Below are 22868 nucleotides of genomic sequence, written 5' to 3' on the forward strand. Positions count from 1 at the left end.
CCTCAACTAAAACTGTTTTGGGATCTCAGTAAAATGAACGGTTCCTATCAGCTTCAAGCAGGTCTGCCAAGTTTAAAAGTCAACTGATGACCAGCTGTGGTCTCCAAGTTGCCCCCAAACACTTTATTATTGTTCTCTCAAGTACCTTCCACAGTGTAAAAAGAAACAGTAGCCTCTATTTCCAAATTAATATTCTAAAAGGGTCCTACTTTAAATGCAAAGAATGGGGGGAAAGAATAAAAAAAAAGAGAAAATCATATTACAAACTTTTAGTTTCACATTTTAAATAACTAACGTGAAAATTCATGAGGAATTAAAGGAATGTGCAATACCTTGGGCATTTAGTAAGCTGTTTAAATTGATCCAGCTCAACATGGACTCCACTAAATACCCTTCTGAAAAACAACAGACTTTACCTGCAAAAATTCCAAGGTATAAGATATATGGTTTTTACCTCTTAGTACAAAACCATATACTGTCACTTAAAAATAAGTCGTTGCTCTCTTCAAATGTCCCCCCATCCACCCACCTGACAAACGTTTACTGAGGAAGCAGTGGGTCCACAAGTCGTGAGCAGGCAGACGTGGCCTTTTCATGTAGCTCACGGTCTAGGTGATGATAACTGTATTATTTACCCATGTATCATAATTTTAAGATATTAAACAAATTCAATGAGCTTTTCTTTGGGAAGGGAGAGAGAAGAGAATGATGGCAGTGCGATATCCTTTAAATAGTTAAGCAGCCAGAATCAGAATTATTGAGCTGAAAATATACTTTATGCTTTTCTAATTCAGTGCTTTTAAAAAGTTTAAAAATGAACTTTCATATGAAACCCCAATATATAAAGATATAAACAAAGCTGCTCCAGTTAAAGTGGAAGGGCTCAGGGATACCTCCAGTCACCTCTTTTCCTCTTCACTTAAAAAGGGTCTCAGAGCCCAAGGGTTCCAGAGAGATCCAGTCCTGCCTGTGTTTTACAAGTGGGAAAGTAAAGTCTCAGAGAAGCCAAGTGCTCCTCAGGGACAGAAACTGAATGAGAATCAGGACCCAGTGTTTTCACTCCCACTTTACTGTTTTCTTCCACTATTCCATGTTCATTAAACTCCAGAGACACTTGATGGAACTGAATTCAACTTTACTTTGACAATATTTACCCAAGATCTTTATTTTATACATTTGAAAGCACACAAAGCATCCGAACCGACAGTTACGGTTTGTCTCATTCATCCCTCCAGTCAGCAGATACACACCTATCAGGCAGCTACCACGTACCAGGCACTGCTCTAGGTGCTGGCAACGCAAGGCTGAGACAAGGTGGGGGCCCTGTCCGCGTGGAGCTTTGCTAGTTGTGCTGTGAGCTATGAAGACAACTAAAGTGACCTGGGGTCAGGCGGACAGAGCAGTGGAACGCTCCAGAAGAACAAAGGCACGCTGTGTCCAGAGTGGGAGACAGGCAGAGAAGGAGGGGACAAGGTCTGAGCACTGGAAGAGTCACATCACACAGGGTCCTGAAGGCCACAGTAACGACTCTGGATTTTGTTTCTGAGTTTGCTGCAGACCGCTGGAGGTTATTCAGCAGAAGAGCAACATGACCGGATGTCTGTCTTATAAAGTTCACTCTGGATGGCGGGTTGGACTCAGGCTGTGTGGTAATTAACGACGATGACGGGAGAAACAGCTAACACGCAGTAAGCGCCTGCCACGCACCAGCCGCTGCTCGAAAAGCGTACACGCGGCTTACACAGCAGCAGGCCCACGACACAGCTCACTGCTCCCCTCTCACCCTGCAGAGGAGCAAACCGAGGCGGAGGTGAATGGGCCCCAGGGCTCACAGCCGGAGCAGCAGGCTCAGAACTCACCCCAGGGCTGACCCCAGAGCCTTCGCTCTTCTCCCCTAGGCTACACTGAAGCGGGAGTTGTGAGAAGGGGGTGCTTCTTGGATATATTTTAAGGAAGAATGTACACACGTGCTGTGGGTTAGATGTGCAGCGTGAGGGGCGAGCAGAGGAAAGGATGATTCCCTGGTTTAAAGGCAGCAACAGACACACACTCTCACTAACAGTTGCCACAACCAGCATGGTTCTTGCATCTTCCTATAATAGACATTTTATGATATGTGGAAAAATTATTTTAAGTGATAACCCAAACTTGAAAGTGCCTGCCATTGAGAAAAGTTTTCTTTGCTTATGAATGTTGCGTGTTAAACAGCCTGAAGCATTCCAGTTCAGCCTCGGACGAACCTCGTATGAAATACCTGGCATTGAGGTTACAAAGTTGACGTAAATGCAGCCCTCGTCCAGAATAGTCACAAGTAGCCATTCAGCCTCTCGGGTTAAAAATGAACAATAAAAATAAAAGTAAAATCTATCTAGTGTCCCCCTAAAGGCTTTATCAGCTCCACAAATAGTTATCCATTTAGTCCCAGATGAACATGAATTCCTTCTTTCCTGCAGGCAAACAACGCCAACAAACACAAATTATCAGGAAGCTATAAAGACCAATGTCATAGAAAAGCCTAACAGAAAGGCCGAATGCAGGGATTTTCATCTCGCCCCCACGCGGACAGCTCCGAGCGCGCGGCGCAGTGATGGGACACGCTGGCCGGTGGCGCAGCTGGCTGATACTCCGTCAGATGATAACATCAGCCAATCATCAAAACTCCCTTTTCAGGCTGGTGAGTAGGAACCTGATGGAAAACAGAACCATTAAAAAGAGAAGGAAAACAGTGGTGCCGGGAGAGTGGCCAGTTCCTGCCTGCAGGACGCGCAGTTACAGCAGCAGACGGGCTGGACTGCAGAGACCCTCGTGCTGGGCCTCTAAGCCTCCCCACTTCCCACCACCGACACCCCACTTCTGCAGCATCATCCTGAATGTTTCTAAAACTCTCCACAGTGGTATTTAAAAAAAAAAAAGAAAAGGAAAGAAAACAAGGAACAGCTTTCATGCTGCTGGGCTGCTGCAGGCACGCCTTCTCCCTAGAACACCGTCCATCAGCAGAAGCCCCACCGGCTTCTCTTGGTCCAGACCCTGCGCTCGGGTTTCAGTCTATATCAAGTCACAACTCACGAAAACCAAAGGCACTGGAGATGAGGTTTTTTGAAGGTTAGCTACCTGCTATCGACTGAATGTGTGTCCCCCTAAAATTCATGCTGAAACCCCCCAGTGTCACTCCCATGTAATGGTATTTGGAGACAGGGTCTGGGAGGTAATTAGGTCACAAGGGTGCAGCCCTCCCCAGAGAGGAGTGGCGGAAGGGGACACAGAGAGGTGGGATCTGCCGGGTTTTCACTCCCCACCCACCGCAGGACCTGCAGCCCCGGGTCGACAGTGGGGTGAGGAGCAGCCCTGGTAGAGCAGGAGGGACGTGCAGTTGGAGAGGCAGTAGTCAGACGGGCTCTGGACCCCGCCTGGGACAACCTCCGCCTTCTGCTGTCACACCTGCCCAGGTACAACAGAGAGGGTGACACTGCAGAGGGAAGGCAAGGCGGGTACCTGATTAACGTGAGGGATGTACCGGGCAGGGCCTGGCATGTGGAGCCCTGGGACAGAGCCACACGGCCTGCATCCTCGGAGGTGGATGGGGCACCAGAGCAGGGGCGAGTCACCAGACAATAAACGTCTGCTTTTTCTCTTCTTCAGCAAGGTCTGTGCCTAAAAACCACCTCCTTGTTACGGGCCGAACTGTGTCCCCTCAGAAGTCCTGTGTTGAAGGCCTCAGCCCCGAGCCTCAGAAGCTGACTGCACGTGGAGATGAGGCCTTTATAGAGGTGGCTACGGTTGAATGGGGTCAGCAGAGTGCGCCTCCCACCCGACAGGACAGGGGACCGCGTGAGGAGAGGCAACGTGGACACAGACACACACAGAGGGAGCCCCACGTGAAGACACAGCGAGAAGGTGGCGCCTAAAGCCAAGGGGAGAAGAAACCAGCCCTGCCCACACCTTGACCTTGGCCTTCCAGCCTCCAGAATCAGGAGGAAATCAATTCTGTTGCTTAAGCCACTCAGTCTGTGGCGCTGTTGTTACAGCAGCCCGAAGGGACTGAGACACTACCCTTAGGTCCACATTCTGAGCCGCAAAGCTGATCTGCTGTACTACACACACATTTTATGGGTGGCTTTCCTGTTAGTAACAAGCCACGTCTTTCATTACTTACGACCATCTGCTTTTACGGTCCTAGGACACCGTCAATGTCAACAATGTGATGAAACCAACTATAGTAATTCAAAGTTATCTCACATAACCAGGTCAAAAAGACACCTGAACACAGTAAATGTGGAGGGTGGATGGGCACAGGCAGTAACAGACCCACGGGGGTAACTCAAGCTCTGTCACTTCACAGACTCCCATGATTTCCTACGGAAACGGAGACATTCAGCTGTAGCTACTTACTGATGGTGAGAAAGATGAAAGGGCATCTCTGTAAGCAAGGTGCCCAGAATTTAAGCAATCCTCTAGGTGTGGGCTAACTGAAACACAGCACAGTGGGGATTAATAAGGGATTGATACGATGGAAGAGACTTTCTAAAAACACTTTACAGTGGTGGTGGGAGGAAGAAAGTGAGGAGGAAAAAGCACTGAGAGAGAAAACTGAATATCATATCCTGTTCCTATGTTCTAACAACCACAGATTTCCATCCTGAAATCCTCTGGATACGTAAGAGGCACATATCAGTAAAGACTAATAGGATCACAGTAAACTGTAGGATTACGAAAGTAAGGCATGTACTTCTCAGGAGAAGGAATAAAAAAATGAGAAGGAAGTAACAGACTGAGGTGATAATTTCTGCCTGAAACAAAATGGAAAGGTATGCATCGTATAATATGAAGGAGTTTTAATTCTTTAATATAAACGGTAAGAAAAGTATTCACCTTACACGTAACCCTACTTTATATTCAAGTCAATACACAAATTTCTCTAAGGAAGAAACAATACTATTCTATGCATCTACACATCATATTAGAATTAAAAGAAAATTGTAGCATGTTCCATTTACTGAATGGTCAAGAGGCCAAAATCCACACTAGGGAAAAAAAAAAAAACAAACCTGCAACTGTTCTAAAATATCCAAAAAGTCGTTTCTTTAAGTTCTTTCATGGTAGCCCATAATACATTTCCCTTTCACCTTAGCTGAAGATAACCTACTTAAAGTGCAGTCCTACTTATCTTGCAGACCTTCCTATAGCATCTAAAATAGTAACAGAATTACAAGTAAGGTTTTGACAAAATGTCCACTCATTCATATGTAATTAATCTGAATCAGAGTGATGACATACCATTCAAGGAAACAGTACAGAAACCTAACAGTTATAAATACCCAAGATCTACATAGCTAAGAACATAGCAGGGTTTGGAGAAAAAAGAAAAAAATCCAGTGCAGACAAAAGGACATTGTGTCTAATTAACTGCTTAATGTCAATCTCTCACCTGGAACTGGGACTCTAAGAGGTGCATGGAGAACACCTCAACTGTACAAAGACACTTAGAGGATATGGACTGTGCCCATATAATCAATAAGCATGAAAGAAAGGAAAGTAATTTGAAGAAGCACTAGACAAGGATACAAGAAAGAGGCTTCTAAAATGTAAGTGCTTAAAAAACCTAATTCCTCCCAATTTTAAGGACAGTGATGCAAGTTAGGCCAGAAGGCCTTGCATGAGGGGTAAGCATGTTCCCCGGCGCCAGGGCCGGGCCGCAGTGCTGGCATCAGGGCCAGGCCACACCTACTGTCCACCGTGACCTGGGACCAGGGAGCAGGGTAGGGCCGGCATCCACTTCCATCTTCCACCAGCAGCTGCTGCCTGATGACACATGGATTCTGCCACGTCCAGTTTATTCCTGTAACTGACCCAACCCCTCTGAACAGCGCAGCTTCTCAGTGATTCCAGAGTGAGCAAATGTGCAGTTGCTGTTGGCATTTCTAAGGGTCCTTAGGGCCATCATGACCGTGGGAAGGGCTGTCTCTCAAGAGGAGGAGTGAGAAGGAGTGGAAAGGAGGGGCCCGAGGAGGAAAGAGGGGCCCGAGGAGGAAAGAGGGGAAGAGAGGGAAGGAGAGGGAGGAGGAGGGCAGGGTGGGAGAGGAGGGGAGAGATAAGGAAGGAGTGTGAGGGGCAGCAGCGGGGCCGGGGTGGGGCGGGGGACAGGCAGCTAGGGCCCGCGCATGCATGGGGACCTGCTCCTGTTTCTCAAAAACTGAGCAAGGCCAAGGCCTCTCTCAGCAACTGAGGCACCAAAACCTAAGGGCCCTGCACCCGGGAGAGCTGACTTCTGTGCCTCAGTACGAGATTAAGAAGGAAAATCTACCTGACTTCGTTATAAGGCAATTTTCTTTTTGCAGATTAATTATTCAACTTTCCCTGAGCTGAAGCTATACTGGGCAAACCATCCAAGAAGCACATGTGCCACGGCCAGTCCTATTTCCATACACTAATAAAGACTCTCTGCCCTTTCCCACAAAAGTAGATCCAAATGAGCAGTACACAATCTCGTACAATCTCTTCACAGATTCATCCTAACCTATTCCAACTCCCCTCCCCCATCACACACACTGCAGTACTTGGCCTTTGTTTGGTTTCAATACCTCCTTTCACCCCTAAGCAACTGAGTGTAGCTAAAAGATTCAAGCATAACTGATGTCAAAACAGATGGCTATAAATAGGCAATAAGTATTAATATTTATCATCCATACTTTCATTCTGGGCTTCTGTTCAATAGACATAGCATTGCTTATGTTCACCCCACTACAGCTCCCTGCCTAAAACTGTATCCTTCCCTTCTTCCCCTGAAACCCAGTTTAAATGAAGAAAGCATGATTCCCATCAGATGTAACAAGGGACGTGTCTGTGAAAATACCACAGTAATGACATTTTTCACTAGTGTTCCATTATATAAGTGCTATTTTTATGCCAGTGCCAACAATTAGACTACTCTGCTCAAAAAAAAAAAAAAAAAGAAAGAAAATGAACTGTAATTTGATATTTTTCAGAATAAAGGCAAAAATGTTAGTTACTTTTTCTTAAATAATATTTTTTCGTGGAAGAGAGAAAGAAAGAAAGCCAACAAAAAGAATACTCCTAAGCAACGCTCAGAAGGGAGTCTCTTAAGTCCCTTCCGGCTGGTCCATCTTTGATCTTACTCAGGTCTCTGTCGCCACCCAGTGGACACCATGCGCAGGCTGACTGCCTCAGAAGACACCTGCACCCAAGGAGACACCCGTAATTACAGGCAGTGCTCTAAATACTCTTCCCTGTGAGCAACATCCTACTTTCACTTTTCAACAACAGAGCATATGTACTCTGACTGTTCTAACAGTTTTCAGTGAGAAATGGTCAGGACCACTGTCAGGAAAACTTTTCTGGGACAGAATCCTCTTCTTTCCAGATTAAATGTTAAGTCCAACTGCGTTTTAAAATATTGTCACAAAGCTACTGATTTCAAATTTATATCTGAAAAATCAAGTGGTTTCATTTCTGTTTAATGTACTATCAGCCAGAAGAATATACAACTCAAGCACTATTACAGCCTTCAACAAGGTGATCTAGAGAAATACAGTATACTTTCTAAATTACAGCTATGAGTTTTAAAAATCCAAAAAAATTACTGTCATTAGGTCATAGGCTGGACTTTCTTTCTAGCAGATTAAACTTGAAAGATAAGGGAAGCTGAGAGGACACACTTATTTAAGCACATTTATTGTTATAAATCTATGTAATGCCACAAATATTCAAAAGATCTGTCAAATAATTTTTAAAACCTGTACTTGGTGTTTCCTAGTTTCAATCCACACACACACATGTAAAAATTGTTGTGCATGTGTGAGTAACATCAGTTTCCATTATATAAACAATTAAAGTGAAAACCCACTCAAACCCTCAAAAAGTGAGGTGTTTTTTTTAAAACTAACACCTAATAAAACTGACTTGTGTGCGCAATCAAGACACAAAGAGATTCGTCTTCTCCAACAACTGCCTCCTCCTAACCTTTTGTAGACAGTAGGTTTTTATTACCTCAAAAATATATTACCACTTCACTTGTTCATTAAAAAATATCGACTGAATGCCTAAGCTATGGCAGGCACTGCCCTGGTCACGGGCCTCCAGGAACTTACCGTCCAGTGCAGACACCAAACTAACTGGCATGGGGGTGATGCCCGGCCAGTGTGGGGAAGGATGCAGGCACAGGGCATGGTTCAGCACAAAATACCAGTGACCAAACTCTGAGAGTTTGGAGTGGTGGGGACTGGCCGGGTCTTCGGCCAAGCCTCATGCACTCAGCAGGGTGGACGAGGACAGAGGCCCTGGTGGCACGGGGCCCCTCACCACGTCCCACACTAACCACCAGCGAGAACACAGCAACATGGACCAGTGTTCCCGGTGTCATTTACCTCCCCCTCTCCCTCTATCCCCTGCCCTGCTCGCCATCCCCTTTCTACCGTTTCCGAGTGAAAAGATCTTACAAATGACTGCTACCAAGTTTCCTCATGTGTAGAATGCAGATGAGCACTTTTTCTTAGGGTTATTTTAGGGATTAAATGAGACAGTGCATGTGGTATGTGGCACAGAGCAAGTGTTCAATACTAGCTGCTAGTTAGATGCTAAATCGTCCCATTCCACTACACAGGTTTTGACATTTTACTCTTGTGTTTAAATAGTTCTATTGTGTGTGTGTATATATAGATATTATATATTTTATGTGTCTTTTACTAAAACTTGCCTTAAACTCTTTGAAAAGTAGGCAAGACATTTAATAGCAAGAATATAGTTAGTAACTGCTGTTCCAAATGCATTCTCTGCTACAGGAGAGAATTGGTAGAAAAGGGACATCATTACACGTCACGAGAGAGGGGTGGCCTCCCTGCGCAGAGCTGATGGTTTCTCAGGCTGCAGGTCCACACTCCTTTATTGCTGTCATGGCTTGTTTTCCAGTGAATCCTGATGACCCAGAACAAACCTCAGAGAAACACTGATTACACGCCTTGCAATTAAATAACTCAAAGCAGAGCACCTTGGTTTTTAGCAAAGGTGTGTTCTTCAAACTTCTTTCTACTGTGCTCTCTCCACATTTTCTTTTTCCTTTTCCTCTCAGCCGGTACCACTCTTCACCCATCCTTCCCCACTGATTCTGTTTCTAGCTCTGTTATGACCCTATTCACACTCTACTGTTATCGTGTAAATTCTGTCTCTCCTCCGTGCACCCCAAGAGCAAGAAGCACGTCTTTCTTTTTGGTTGTTAAATCCCCAAGAGAGCACCTAGCAGAAAACCTAACAGGAAGTACTGGGAGGTGTTTTGAAATAAGTGAATAAAATATATTATCTACAACATACTGCAAAGAGCCCTGGATCAGCAGTCAGGAAACTTGGACTCTAGCGGCAATGCTACCTGCAGGTTCTGTAGCGTCAGAGGTAGCATTTTAGTATTGGCTTCCTCTTCTAGAAAATGGGACTTTTACTTGCTCTGTTACTGTGTATGGTTCTGCAAAATGAGATGACGAGAGCACAACGCGCTTAAAGTTACGGCTGCTTAAAGCACCATGGTTACTTCTGTGGAAACAACATTATCTGTGTACCTAGCTTCCTAAATTTAAGTAGGGACTCTATTAGGAGAGGCAGATTTAATTAATATGCTTATTCGATTTTTCTTAAAATAATGAAGTCTTAAGCAGCTACCACACTGATCTGCATCACGTCATCACGAGTATCCTGATGCTTTCTAACAGGAATGGCCCATGTTAACTGCATGTGTCTCTCAATCTCAATGTGTAAGTTACGCAAAAAGTGTCTGGCTGTTTGCTTACCAGGTTCTGGAAGGTCTAACTTTGCCCGCTTTAGTTCCGTCATAGAAATCTGCAGCTGCTCTATTACAAAGTCGTCTTCAAAGAAAAAATCCTTTGCCAAGGTCTCCTGAAGAAATTCTACAAGTTCTTCCATAGACAATTTCATAAGATGCTCTAAGAAAGGAAGAGAAAAATAAACAGCAGCTACTTTAGGTTGAGAAGATAATGTATCTATTCTGATGTATATTTTTAAAAGGGCACAGCATACTGCTTATACACGGCCTTGGGAATAGCACCGAAACCCAGTAAGACAAAACTGTTTTCTGATATTAAAGCAGTCACAGAGAAAAGCAGGTACCCCTGCGGGACTGGTGAGAGATGAATGTTGCTAAATACCTCCTTGTTGGTGTTGAGAATAACCATACCTGGGTATTAATATTCACCCAGAGCAAGAGCTTCAGAGAAAGACTGCCCAGGACGACATGCATGCTTTCTGTGTCACTGATACAGAGCTCCGACTGCCACAGGCACGTTCTCATCTAGGTCTATATTTTAACTGTCTCAGAATTTCTCAAAAATCTGGATTATTAATTTCATTTGTACTTCTACTTATGAAATTAGTTTTACTAAAAAAAAATTCAAATTACAGATACAAAGCAGAAAGTAAAATTCAGCTAAGATCCACCTGCCAATGCCCTATAAGCAGATGTGTGTACATGTGTATCAATTTATAAAAATGATACATTCCATGTTATTCACCTCTTTGTTTTCCCAACTCAATGGTGTGCACCACTGATACCTCTCACGTCAATAGACATGATTTTACACCATCATTATTAACTACATAAGAGTTCACTGTATTGTACATGCTGTACTTTACTTGTTTTTTTATTTTATTTTTATTTTTTATTTATTTATTTAATTGGCTGTGTTGGGTCTTTTTTTTTTTTTTTTTTTTTTTTTTTTTTTTGCTGTGTGCGTGCTTTCTTTGGTTGCGGTGAGTGGGGGCTCCTCCGCATTGTGGTGCGCAGGCTCCTCATTGCCGTGGCTTCTCTTGTTGCAGAGCACAGGCTCTAGGCCCGTGGGCTTCAGTAGCTGCAGCACATGGGCTCAACAATTGTGGCTCACGGGCTCTAATGCGCAGGCTCAATAGCTGTGGCGCACGGGCTTAGTTGTTCCGCAGCATGTGGGATCTTCCTGGAGCAGGGATCGAACCCATGTCCCCTGCATTGGCAGGCAGATTCTTAACCACTGTGCCAGCAGGGAAGCCCCCTTAATTGGTCTTCTAATATTGGACATTTAGGTTGCTTCTAATTTTTTTACTGTTTAAAATCACTGTGATTTTTTTTTTTTTTTGTAACAATGTCTCTAAATATTGGTAAGGTAATCAGGAAAAAAAACAAGAAAAAATCTTAGGCGCTTCCCTTAACTATTGGTCCAGACAGTTTCTGAAGGTTTATATGGTGAAGGAACTTCACATAAGTCCTTGAGCTCTGTCTTCCTAACAAAGAAAAAACACAGCAGCCGGCAAAGGTTTTCCACAGCTTATGTAATCTAACAATATGGTAGAATATAAAGTAACTGTTACACTTAAAGTTTATTTACAAAGGGCAGAGAAACTTGTTACTTGTCAAAATTAATCAAGAGTCTTAAGTAAAACATAACTGAGGAGGCAGAAGAAGAGAGCTATGGGGAAATGTAATCCCACGTTTTTACTTTCTCACTGCTTAGGGAACATTAAACTAATAAGTATGTATCTTAACACAAAGTATACTTCTGTCCTACATCTTGGTCAGTTCATAATTCAGAAAGAGAGTCTTGGGAGGTAATTCACTGCCACACTGTTTCATCTTGGTGCTGTGGTTCCAGTGTTGGGGAGGGAGGGAGGGAAGGAAATGGACCACAACACTACTGAATCCTCTTCTTCCAGAGTAAACAACACAGTCTGATTTTAAAGTTTCATTCCTACCTAGAATTTGGATAACCTGGTGCTCCTGAAGGCCACGCTTTTCAAGCAGGCCTCATATCAAAGTACCTAACACATTCTTAGAACAAAGCCAAGCACGGCAGGGAGAAAAACTGCAAACCATAACTCCAAGTACTCAATTAGCTTAGAAGTTAGCTGGGCAACTGAAGAGAGGGTCATTCAAGAACCAGATAAGAGAGCAGAGCAGACAATGACTGTGACCCCAGGCTGTGCCTTAGGCTGGAAGTGCTGTGTGAGGTTCCAAAGCTTCCAGGGACTCTCTTCTCCTCGTGGTTACAAGAGGAGTCACCTAAGTTTTAAGGTTGGATTGAGACTTTAAGACGAATAAGGTTCTTCATATTCATAAAGAGGAACTCCCATTTCTTGACTTTTAAAGTAAGGCGTAGGCACATCAAATTTGCAAAGCCCCTGAGATACTGCAACTGAAGGCTTTTAAAAACCTTGTGTTACATTCAGGGAACTGTGGGCATGGACTGTACTTGCCACAGAGGCCACGAAGCAACCAAGCAGGCAGACGAGCTGGAGCGGCCCCATCTCTGGTCTGCGGCTTGGGGCTGGATGCTTATTTTCCTGGGTGAAGGACACAGTAATGGAAAATGTCCTCGCTAGCCCTTTTAACTAAGGGGCCTGGCTTCTTTGGTCTCTCCCTTTTCCTAATACAAACCTGAGATTCAGACCAATGAAAAGAAATAAGGGATCCCCCGTGGAAACAAATAATTAATAGGAATATTATTAGTGAAACCAACACACTGCATTCTACTTAAGTGTGAAGATGAAAATGACATAAAGAATCAAAGACCTTTGCAATGCAAGCTTCTAGTCACGAGGAAGAACCAATGAAAGTAAATTACCGATTGAAGATAATTTCTTCACTGATTTCCAAGAATTTTTTAAAAACTCATTACTAAAAGAAAATGAATATGAATTTGTGTGGGTAATGAGAAATCAGAGTTAAAACAAAGCCCGATTTTTGTGAAATCTTTATAATTAAACGTTTTCTTACTTCTGTGTAATTTTAAGATTGTGTAAGACATAGCAGTAAGAACTCTTTCTCCTTCGAAGATATAGATGTCCCATATTCTGAGGTTTAGTGTAAAGGGAGTCTACAATTAAAAACAAAACAGAAATAAGATTAACAGTTTGCCCTTGTCTGGTATTTGTAATTTTATGATTGGCTTTTGTAAATAAATACTTACCCTATCAAGGAAACATTGAAAAAACCATTTCATTGTGTAAAAACTTGTGTAGATTTCTTGAGAATCCTGGAAAAAACAAAGACTTCACAATTTCTGGATTGCAGCACACAAAATATGACAATATAATACTAAAAGTTAGGCAGGTTGTTGGAGGTAGCTGTCACAGCTAAACAAAACCATTCACTACAAATCTTCTGACTCCCTCTTTTTCTCCCTCAATTTTACTTTTGAAAATCACCCTGAGAATAAACCCTTCATAAGACAGGATTATAATACAACACTTTGATTCTCTTTAATATATTCTAAAGGGAAGTATTCTTGCTTTACTAAATTACTGTGTTTTACAGGAGAGCATATATATGGTTCACTGAGGAGAGTTTGCATGACTCTTAAAATATTTTAGTGCAATTAAAAAACCTCCCAAATCACTGAGAAATCACACATCCTTAAAAACTATACTGTTTGTATATATCAGCTTCAAAGTTTGATTCTATGAGTTAGGGCTGTGATAGTTCATCAGTACTAAATTTCAAAATCTAATGTCCTTCCAGCAACTGGGAATTACAACTGCCCAGTAAATGAAATGGACAAGACTGTAAACTGAAAGGGTAACTGGGACCAATAGCTGCACCCAAGTCTTCCAGCTTTATTCCTGCTGTAGGTGGGCGTAAGTCAATGTTACATCTACCTACCAAGTGCTGCTTAAGCTTGGACAAAAATTTATTCAGTATTTTTTCATGATGTTCTTGAAACCTCAAGAGTTTGGGAAAACCATGGACAAAAAATCCTAGAATACAAACATAAAAACAATACTTCATAAACAATACCAACAGAAACCCCTATCTTGAAGTGCGACATATTTCTTTCATCTTTTAACTGTCAACAACAAGAAGAACAACAAATCCAGTATTTACCCAAATCTTTTTCCTCCTCTCCAAGGAAACAGCTGTGTATAAGCTTTGGTTAATGAAACTTAGAGTCTAGTATGTGTTTGCTAAGGATCTCCTATATCCTTGTAAAAGTATAAAAGAGGACAGAACATTTCTGAATTAAAAGGGAAATTAAGAAACTAAGAAAAAAGGGATATTGAAGCCATTTATCAAGATTACCTGTTAATGCGTCATGTCTTAAATGCACACATTTTTAAAAGTTATTCTGATCTTGACGACTTCTTTTATCATTAATACATTACATAACAAACATTTTATTATTTTTTCAGGCTCATTCTAACAATATCTTTGGTACCATGCTCCCAAAGTTATTATCCTTTTTTAATCCCTTCTATAAGTAATACTTAACATCAGCTAAAACATATAGGCACTATATGATCAATGTTAATGTATTCTATCCCAACTGATTATACAATATAATCTACAAGATTCCCAGGAAGTGATTAACTGTAAATGCGAAGCTAGTATTAATTTTATGTGCTTAATTCATGGAACTTTACACCTATTCTCATTCAAAAATTTCCTTTTAGATATTCTATGTAATCCATTAAAAAGGATGCAAACAGAATGAATTTATGATCTCTCCACATTAGTGTTTTCCAACCTGGGCTCTATTTAACTCCAAAAGACGTTAATAAATGTTCTCTGTTTTTAAAAGAATCCAGGAGAAATACTATATGATACCTAAATACCCTTCTTGCGTATGTTCACAAGGCATATGAGCTTCTGAATGTTTCTAAGTTGTTTTACAGACTGAAGAAACCTGTTTTCCTTCGTTTACCTCATCTCCCAGCCTTATTTGATCTTGGAGCCCATTTTTTCCTGACAGCACGTCTGTTTCCAAAAAGTGAAACTATGTCCCTCCAAGAACCCAGGGAACACACAGTTGGGAAACACAGCTTTATAATCTTCAGGGAAGGGCTATTTCTTAACTAATTCTCAGCTTTCTAAGGTGTGTGTAAAAATTTCCAGAGACAGAAAATTCCTGCCCAAGTAACACTTTTCAGTGAACTGATTTCATGAAAAAAAAAAAAAAAATCCAATCTCTCTTTCTGTGCCATTTTCATAGTCAATTTGATAGGAACGAGAGTTAGAAGAATTTCAAGAAAAAAGTCTGATTTTGAAAAAGGCAATCCCTTCAATAATGAACACGGGCTCAAGGGTGCGAAGACACCTAACACCGATTCCCTTCTCAGCGCTGCCCCAGACTTGATACTGCACATCGCGTTTTCCTCAGTCCTCACTTTATTCTACACATTTGTAAGTGATACCACTTTCACACAGAAAGTGCAAAGAACTGAGGTAACCTCCAGTTATGTAATTTCATAGGCAGACCTAGAAACAAATATCTCTGAGTACAAACTTACCCATAATAATGACCTAAACGGCTTTGTTAATGTAAATGTTACGATAGTAAATTGAAAAAGCTTTATAGATTAGACTGATGACAACAATTACTGAGAGCAAGCTATCAGGTTTGTTTAAAAGAATGAATTTCCTAAAATTGGGCAGTATTCCACATAATTATATACTACTTAAACTGTAACATTCCATTGTACTTAAAGATATACCAGCCACAACATCTCGTGGTAAAGCAAAATGAAGACTGATAAGGAAGAGTCATTTTTCTTCAAGATGCCTTTTGAAATGATACTGTCCATTGGATGGCAGCTCAATATAATGTGTCTTTACTACTGGAGTCACTTTACGGGATGCAAAGTGACCAGAAATAGTACTGTGCAGACAGTATTTATTTTTAAAAAAATTCACGGGAAACACTGAAGGAGACACACACACACACAAATGCCCCCACAATAACTACATGGTAAGAATGTGAGATTTAACAGACTATGGACTATGGATGGTCATATTTTAGAAAATTTAAAATATTACTTTAACATGTGGCAGGTTCCCTACCACTAAAGCTTTAACATTCACAAACTGAGCTAAGATGGTCCATTCTCAGAGAGATTAGTGTGAAAATTGTTTTTAATTTGGTATTATCACACGCAATGGCACTGGGAAAATAATTTTGCATTATATGGACAAAGCCACTATTATTCCCAAGAGAAGCTGCAATCCAAACTCTCTCAAGTAAAATTTACTGCATATGCTTGGCAAATATAAGGAAAACGTTATTAAAAACAGCCTTCTAACTTGAAAACCAAAAAATTATGCAAGTTTTGAAATATTAAATAATAAAGTGCCTAGAATATGTTATTGGCCTTTTAACTATAAAATGGAATCAACTTTAGGCTGAAAGAAATGAAACACACACACATGAAATACAAAACTACTTAATTACTGTGTACCTTTCCTTTAAACACCTAAGTGTCATTTCTCAATTAATATTCTTTGACAAAGAGGTATACATCACAATATCCAGTCAACAGTAGACATCTCACTGAATGCACAACTGTCTAAAAGTTCTGATCAAAAGCTCCCCAAAATTCAGCTTTTCCTAAATTCTTCCAACCCTAAATTAGTTTCTCCTGACTGGGGCAAGTAAGGAAAGAATTTTAAAATGTCAGCAGTACACTTTGTAGTAAACAGGAAGGAGTATAAATGTAAACAGAAAAGCTTAGAAAAGTTCAATGAAGAATTAAATAAGAAATTAGTAACAAACACTAATGAACTGAACAAGCCCCTGGACATTGTTTTTTTTTTTGTACTTAACTCTACCAGGCATCTTCCAAAGTCTGACTTTGAATTTGCCTTTCTCTCCCTCCCTTGTTTGTTGCTGATGACCAGCTTTGGGGTGTTCTTACCATGCATGGCATGTTTGGGGCCCGAGAACAGTTTGACCAGGGCCCAGAAGGCGTCTTCTTCATTCATATACATGAGGAGTAAAGCTGTGATTTGACTCATCCCCTGACAGTATCCAACCTCCTAAAGAGAAAACGAGAGCAGAGACACTGGGGGTTTTCAGATCGAATTACATGTATGCGCACATATCAAAAACTGATGTAGAAAATGATCAGAAAATGCCTAAATGCGATATTTAATGGGCAATCATACAGAGAAATATTACAATCTTAACAGCACTGAGCCACATACTATCATAGAAAACATGTGTGTTGGGGAGTAGACGCAGACATGTGGACGAGTCTAACGGACCCAGCCGCTGGTGACCTCTGCTCAACACCCTCACACCTTCTGTGAAGTGCAGTCTATTTTCCTGTTTTATGAGTGATTCTCAGCTCAGTGTTTCTCTTCTTTGCTCAGATGCTGGCAAATTTCTCTCCTCGTACACGTCCCAATTTGCTGTCTTTTCTCTTCTAGATTTCCAGATCCTTATGGAGACACATTTGGGGGTACCCATCCAGCCTACTCCCCTTCCCTGAGCCCTCCCCACACTCCCCATAATCCCTGCTTATCACATGGCCTTAGGGGCTCAGGTCTGTGCCACGTGAACTAAAGCTGATGGAGCAGAGGACACCTGATCCCAGGGAACCATTAACTGGCTGCACAGCTGTTTTACCCACTGACTCATCAGACAGTTTCTCTGAATAAAGCCACAGAGACCGCCATCCGATGGTGGTATGTACTTGAACACAATGGCCACGCTGAGTCTATGGGTGCAATATTAGCCGTGGAAAAACAGAGAAGCAGGCAGAGAGAGCATGTGGAGAGAGACACAGTGGAACAAACAGTTCCCAGAGATAATCAGAGTCACCACGTGGCCTGGAGTGGAAGAGACTGGCGGCTTCTCACTCTCCAGCTCCAACCCCCCTGAGCTTCGTTTCTATGAGAAGTGCCTTTAATCAATTCCTTTTTAACCTGCCCTAGTTTGAGTGAATTTCTGTCCCTTGTAACTTAAAGGTTTTGATCAGAACAGAAATGATACACCCTAAGGTTCAAGGTGTCCTTCCTGGAATCCAGTCAACAAGCATTTATTTGGCATCCGTATTGGTTTCAACACTAGCTGATCTTTCCCCCAAATTCTCTCTCCCCCCAGAGTAATCAATGCCTTCAGAACAACATGTTCTAATACCAAAACGTTTCGTTTTGGCCTACTCCAGGAGATAGCAAGTAGGTACATACGGTCTCCAGTCTGGACGTCACCAAATAAATAAGATGTGATCCTAAAGGCAACCTCCTGGAGCAATGAAGAGTCATCAAGAGTCAGGCAGAAACTAAGCTAGCCACCACTTCCTGTCCTGCCAGCCCTGTTCATTCCAGTCCTACTCGCTTAAAATAAAAACAAGACAAACAACAACACAAAGCATAACAAAACAATCTGGAGAAAGAGGGGAAAGTGAGCTTCGCTGCCACACTGTGGTTTTCCCCACTTCCCAGCCAGTTCCACTCTAGGACCTCGGTGGGGGAGGGGGTGCGGGGGGGGTGCCCGGGGGGGCCTCAGGAAGATCCTGCAGCCTGGCCAGTCCTGAGATGAAGCAATGCAAGCCCAGGGTGCTGTCAGCAGCGAGGCCCAGAGACGTCCTCCAGGGGCTCAGAACACCACTCACAGAGCTGCGGGCAGGCACGCCAACTTACCGTGTTATAAATAGAATATGCAGCAAGCACGTGGAACAGGGACTGTTGCCTAGAGAAAGAAATTTACATTGAACGCAATTTAGTTTTCTTAAAATTATAAACTTAAAAAAATATACAACAGTTTGAAGATAAACAGATAACCCAGATAAAACTCTCCTCATAATAAAGAAATGATCCCCAAGCTCAAATTTAAACAATACAGTCTGAACTTGAGGCTAAATTTGACAGAAAGGACTTATACCAAAAAGCAAAAAGAGCTTCACAATTTTTTCAATTTGTTGCCCTCTTTCACTAAACTATTCTCACCATAAAACCATTCCCACAGAAGGAGCCAGTTGGATGGAGCTGTGGACAGGCCTTCTGAAGTGCCAGCTCCATGCAGCACCTTGCAGGTCCCCCAGGAGGTGGTACACGCCCGAAACCAGCCTCCACCACCGGCGCTGCCTCTCCCGCAGCCAGGATTCAGGGGCCCAGGATCCAGCGGTGGGAACAGGAGTGGCTCCACCCACCGTCACCTCTCGGGTCCACTAACAACAAACATGTCTGCCTCCCCCTCCATCAAGCTTAGGCTCCGCTGCTCTAGAGGTCCCGGCTCCAAAGAGAGGAACGTCCCCACCAGGAGACACAACGATTCCATGGAACTGGAAGCTGAGACGCCCACCCTGCCACTCTGGGCTCCTCGTGCCTTTGAATCAACAAGCAAAGAAGGAGGCGAGTGTGCTGGCTGGAGTGACATCCTGATCGCTGCGGGGAATGTGAGTGCTAGGACACAGAGGACGTACGAAGAGCACGTCTGGAACACAGAGACACTTAAGGTGCCTCTGAGTATAACCAAACCCTGTGATAAAGTCAAAGGAAAACTAAATTCAGGCAGGACCTCTAATGGTCCAGACTCTTCAGGAATAAAGGTCTAGGTTCCCTCACCAGGCAAAGAACCATGGCCAGTCAAGGTATGTGCTGAGGGCAAAGGGCATATAGGATGGGCAGTGGCAGGGACCACATGCCCAGCGACAGGAACGATGACTATATCTGTCATGAGCATTTCTTCCTTATTTGGTGTCAATCTGCTTGTGTACATACATATATTTTTAATGTGTTTTCTTCCTTCTCTTTTCCCTTATCATCTCACATAAGATGTTTAATAATGGCTGACTTTATATCACAGCATTTAGGTTACACATATCAAAGCAAAAAGAGTAAACATCATCCAAGGGCTCTGCATCTTTCTACGGGGAGAGGGATAGCATCCTTTTAGTTGTAAGCAGAATAGTCGTACCATGTTAGGCAGAGTATGACTTTATCGTCTTTATTCAGAAATTAAGTTGACAAGGGTGGACTCTGATGGTTAGCTTTATGTCTCCACAGGGCCGGGCTACAACCCCAGTTATTCAAACCCTAACGTAGGTGCTGCTGTAGGGAAGGTATTTTGTAAATGTAATTAAAGTACATAGTCAGTTGACTTGAAGTAGGGGAGATTACCCTAGATAACCTGGGAGGCCCTGATTCAATCTGTCAAAAGGCTGGAAGAGCAGATCCCAGGCTTCCCTGAAGGAGAAAATCCTCCTGTAGCCAGTGGCCTCAGCTCATGTGCAGAGCTCCAGTGCCCTTCCTGACGGCCCACCCTACAGATCTTGAACTTGCCTAGTCAGTCCCTGCAACTGCAAAAGCCAGTTCCTCACAATGGATCTCTTAGTTTGCATCTCTTACTGGTTTCTCTTTCTCTGGTTTAACCCTAACTGATACGGAGGTCGGCAGAACTGGACCTTTCACTCTAAATTGTCACAGTCATTTCATTTGCACATTCCCATTTTTTTAGTGTCACCTTTGCATGCAGTCAAGGGTCTAAGAATATATTCATTACTGACATGGCTCTCAGAAAGCAACATAATCTCATTTCTAAGATTTTCAATAAAAGTATCTACCATATATTTAAGAATTTCCAGACCACAGAACGATTTTATAGCAATTTTACAGCACTGACTGTGTCAAAGGTTACAAATTTAAGTTAAATTAGACCCTAAATTGTACACAACATGGACCAAATGATCTACCAAAACTTTAACCCTGAGAATATGAATCAAAATGATCATCTACAAGACATTCCAAACACTCACATTTCAAGCTGATAGAGAATATTTGTAAATGCTATTCATAGTTCATAATAATTCAACTTTACTTACTTCACACCGTATCTGTCTCTAAACATGATATGGTCCCGAAATGTGCGGTTGACATCAAGGTCTATTTGTCTGATATCAGGTGAACAACCCCGTGCTCTGTGTTTTAATTTCTTAAGAGGAAAAAGAGAAGAAAGCACATTTTTATGGAAATCAGTTGTCAAAAAGCCTATGACACACAGTAAAATAATTCTCGTTAAAAAACTTTTGATTTAGGAAAGCCACTTCCATGGTTCAAAAATGAAAACAACATAAAAAGATGCACAGTGAAAGTTTTCTCTCCGTCCACACCCCCACCTCTCCCTCCTCCCACCACCTCGTCTCCCTCCCATCCTGTCGGTACCGTTAGGTTTTAATTTAATAAATTTATTTATTTTATGTGCTGCATTGAGTCTTTGTTGCTGCACACAGGTGAGCAGGGGCTACTCTTCATTGTGGCTCACGGGCTCCTCATTGGGGTGTGGCTTCTCTTGTTGCGGAGCATGGGCTCTAGGCACGTGGGCTTCAGTAGTTGTGGCACATGGGCTCAATGGTTGTGGCTCACGGGCTCTAGAGCACAGGCTCAGTAGTTGTAGTGCACGGGCTTCGTTGCTCTGCGGCATGTGGGATCTTCCTGGAGCAGGGATTGAACCTGTGTACCCTGCACTGGCAGGCGGATTCTTAACCACTGCTCCACCACGGAAGTCGTAGGTTTTCATTTTGGATGGGGAACGTTTCAGAGTTTGCGTTGCTAAGATTCTTCACACCTGAGCCATGCAGTTCACTACATCCCTTTCTTCTTTCCAGCAGAATGTTCTTGTTTTCCTCGGGGCTTATCATTGCCTTGTTTCTTGATACTAATTCAATCCAAACTCACTTCAAGTTGCGTCAACCTCTCCTGGCGCTGTTCTAACAGAACAGGCACCCTTCCTGCAGACCCAGCTCCCAGAGCTTTTGGACCTGCTGCTCAGTGGGGTTCTCGGGGGCTCCCTTCACCATCTGTGAGGCCTTCCTTTGCTTGGGTCCCCTGGCTCCTGCATCTCACATCTTTCTTGGTTTATTCCCTTGCTCTGAAGGAGCTTGTCCTCCAGTAGCTCCTGTGAGAGGGCGTGTGGGAGATAAATTTTTTGATACTTTGAATGTCTGATAAGCCTATCTTCTTTCTTAGCTATTTGGCTATTTTAGAATCTTACGTCAGAACATATTTTTGCTCAAAAGGCACCGCCTTCACTGTCTTGTAGCTTCCAGTGTTGCCATTCTAATTCTTCTTTATATGAGCTCTGTTTTTTCTCTCTAGAAGCTCATAGGAGCTTCTATCTGCAAGTTCTGAACCTGCAGTCCCTGTGCTTGGCTTGGATCTATTTTTAGCCGCAGGTCTGGGCACCTGATGAATCTTTCCAATCCCGAAAACTCATTGAGTTGAGTTTTGACTTTGCAACCTATTTTCTGTGAAATTTCTTCACTTGTTATTTTCAAACCCTCCTCTAGAATTTTTCATTTCTATTATCAGTTTTTATATTCATAAGCTCTGTTGTTCTTGCATGTTCCTTTTATAGCATCCTATACTTGTTTTATGGACTCAATATCTCTTTTTATCCCTCTGAAGACATCAGCAATCGCTCTCCTGCTTTCTTCTTGCTGTATAGTCTGCTTCTCACAAACTGCTTTTTCCACTTGTTCTTATTTTCCATGTTAGCTCCTAGCTCCCCTCCTCACTGTCTGCTCTTATTTGAAAGAAGACACGAGAAAGCTGATGGAAAGCTCTGTGTGCAGATGTGGGGCTTCAAACTCCATCTTTGCTGTAGAGTGATCTGGCGGGTTTCACTGGGCTTCCCTTGAAGTCAGGAGTTTGGGGGTATTTTCTTGCGCTGGTCAGGTTCTTAAAGAAGACTCTTCTGATCCCGTCAGGAGGACAAGCACCCAGCTGCTGGTGCTCTGGGAGCCGAGAGGAGGGAAAGGCTGGACTGCCCCTAATTCAAGACCCTCGCTCCCTCTGTTCTCCCCCCTTCCCTCCCCCGCCAGGTCTGTGTCCTCTCCAGCCTGCAGGCCCTCAGTTTCATCCTCTCCCTGCCCCACCCCTCCCCAAGCCATCTCCTGCAGGGTTGGGGGGGAGGGGTGGAACTCAGGGACTCTAATAACTGCTTCTGCAACAGGCTTTCAACCACTCCTACTGTTTTTAGTTTCACTTCCACTTCCAGAGGTACCTGGAGTTGGGAATTACAAAGCCTTTTGGAGATTCTGAAATATAAATCAGGTGCCCCTCTGGTTTTCTCAGGTTTGCTACAAGTACTAAATGTTTGTCTGAATTCTGG

General features: G+C 42.8%; 1 protein-coding gene across 7 annotated transcripts in view; it reads right to left on the minus strand.

The window, feature by feature from the left end:
• The window catches only part of USP6NL (USP6 N-terminal like), a 154155-nt gene that overhangs the window by 6376 nt on the left and 124911 nt on the right, over positions 1-22868 (minus strand). For all 7 annotated transcript variants that reach the window (XM_057731101.1, XM_057731098.1, XM_057731102.1 and 4 more), the window contains 7 exons: positions 20581-20690; positions 18401-18449; positions 16672-16792; positions 13646-13740; positions 12954-13019; positions 12761-12860; positions 9792-9944 (listed from right to left, as the gene is read on the minus strand). In XM_057731101.1, the coding sequence (XP_057587084.1) occupies positions 9792-9944; positions 12761-12860; positions 12954-13019; positions 13646-13740; positions 16672-16792; positions 18401-18449; positions 20581-20690 (694 nt within the window). The remainder of the gene's footprint in view (positions 1-9791; positions 9945-12760; positions 12861-12953; positions 13020-13645; positions 13741-16671; positions 16793-18400; positions 18450-20580; positions 20691-22868) is intronic.

This window comes from Hippopotamus amphibius, chromosome 4 (assembly GCF_030028045.1).
Source record: "Hippopotamus amphibius kiboko isolate mHipAmp2 chromosome 4, mHipAmp2.hap2, whole genome shotgun sequence".
Taxonomy (NCBI): Eukaryota; Metazoa; Chordata; class Mammalia; order Artiodactyla; family Hippopotamidae; genus Hippopotamus; species Hippopotamus amphibius.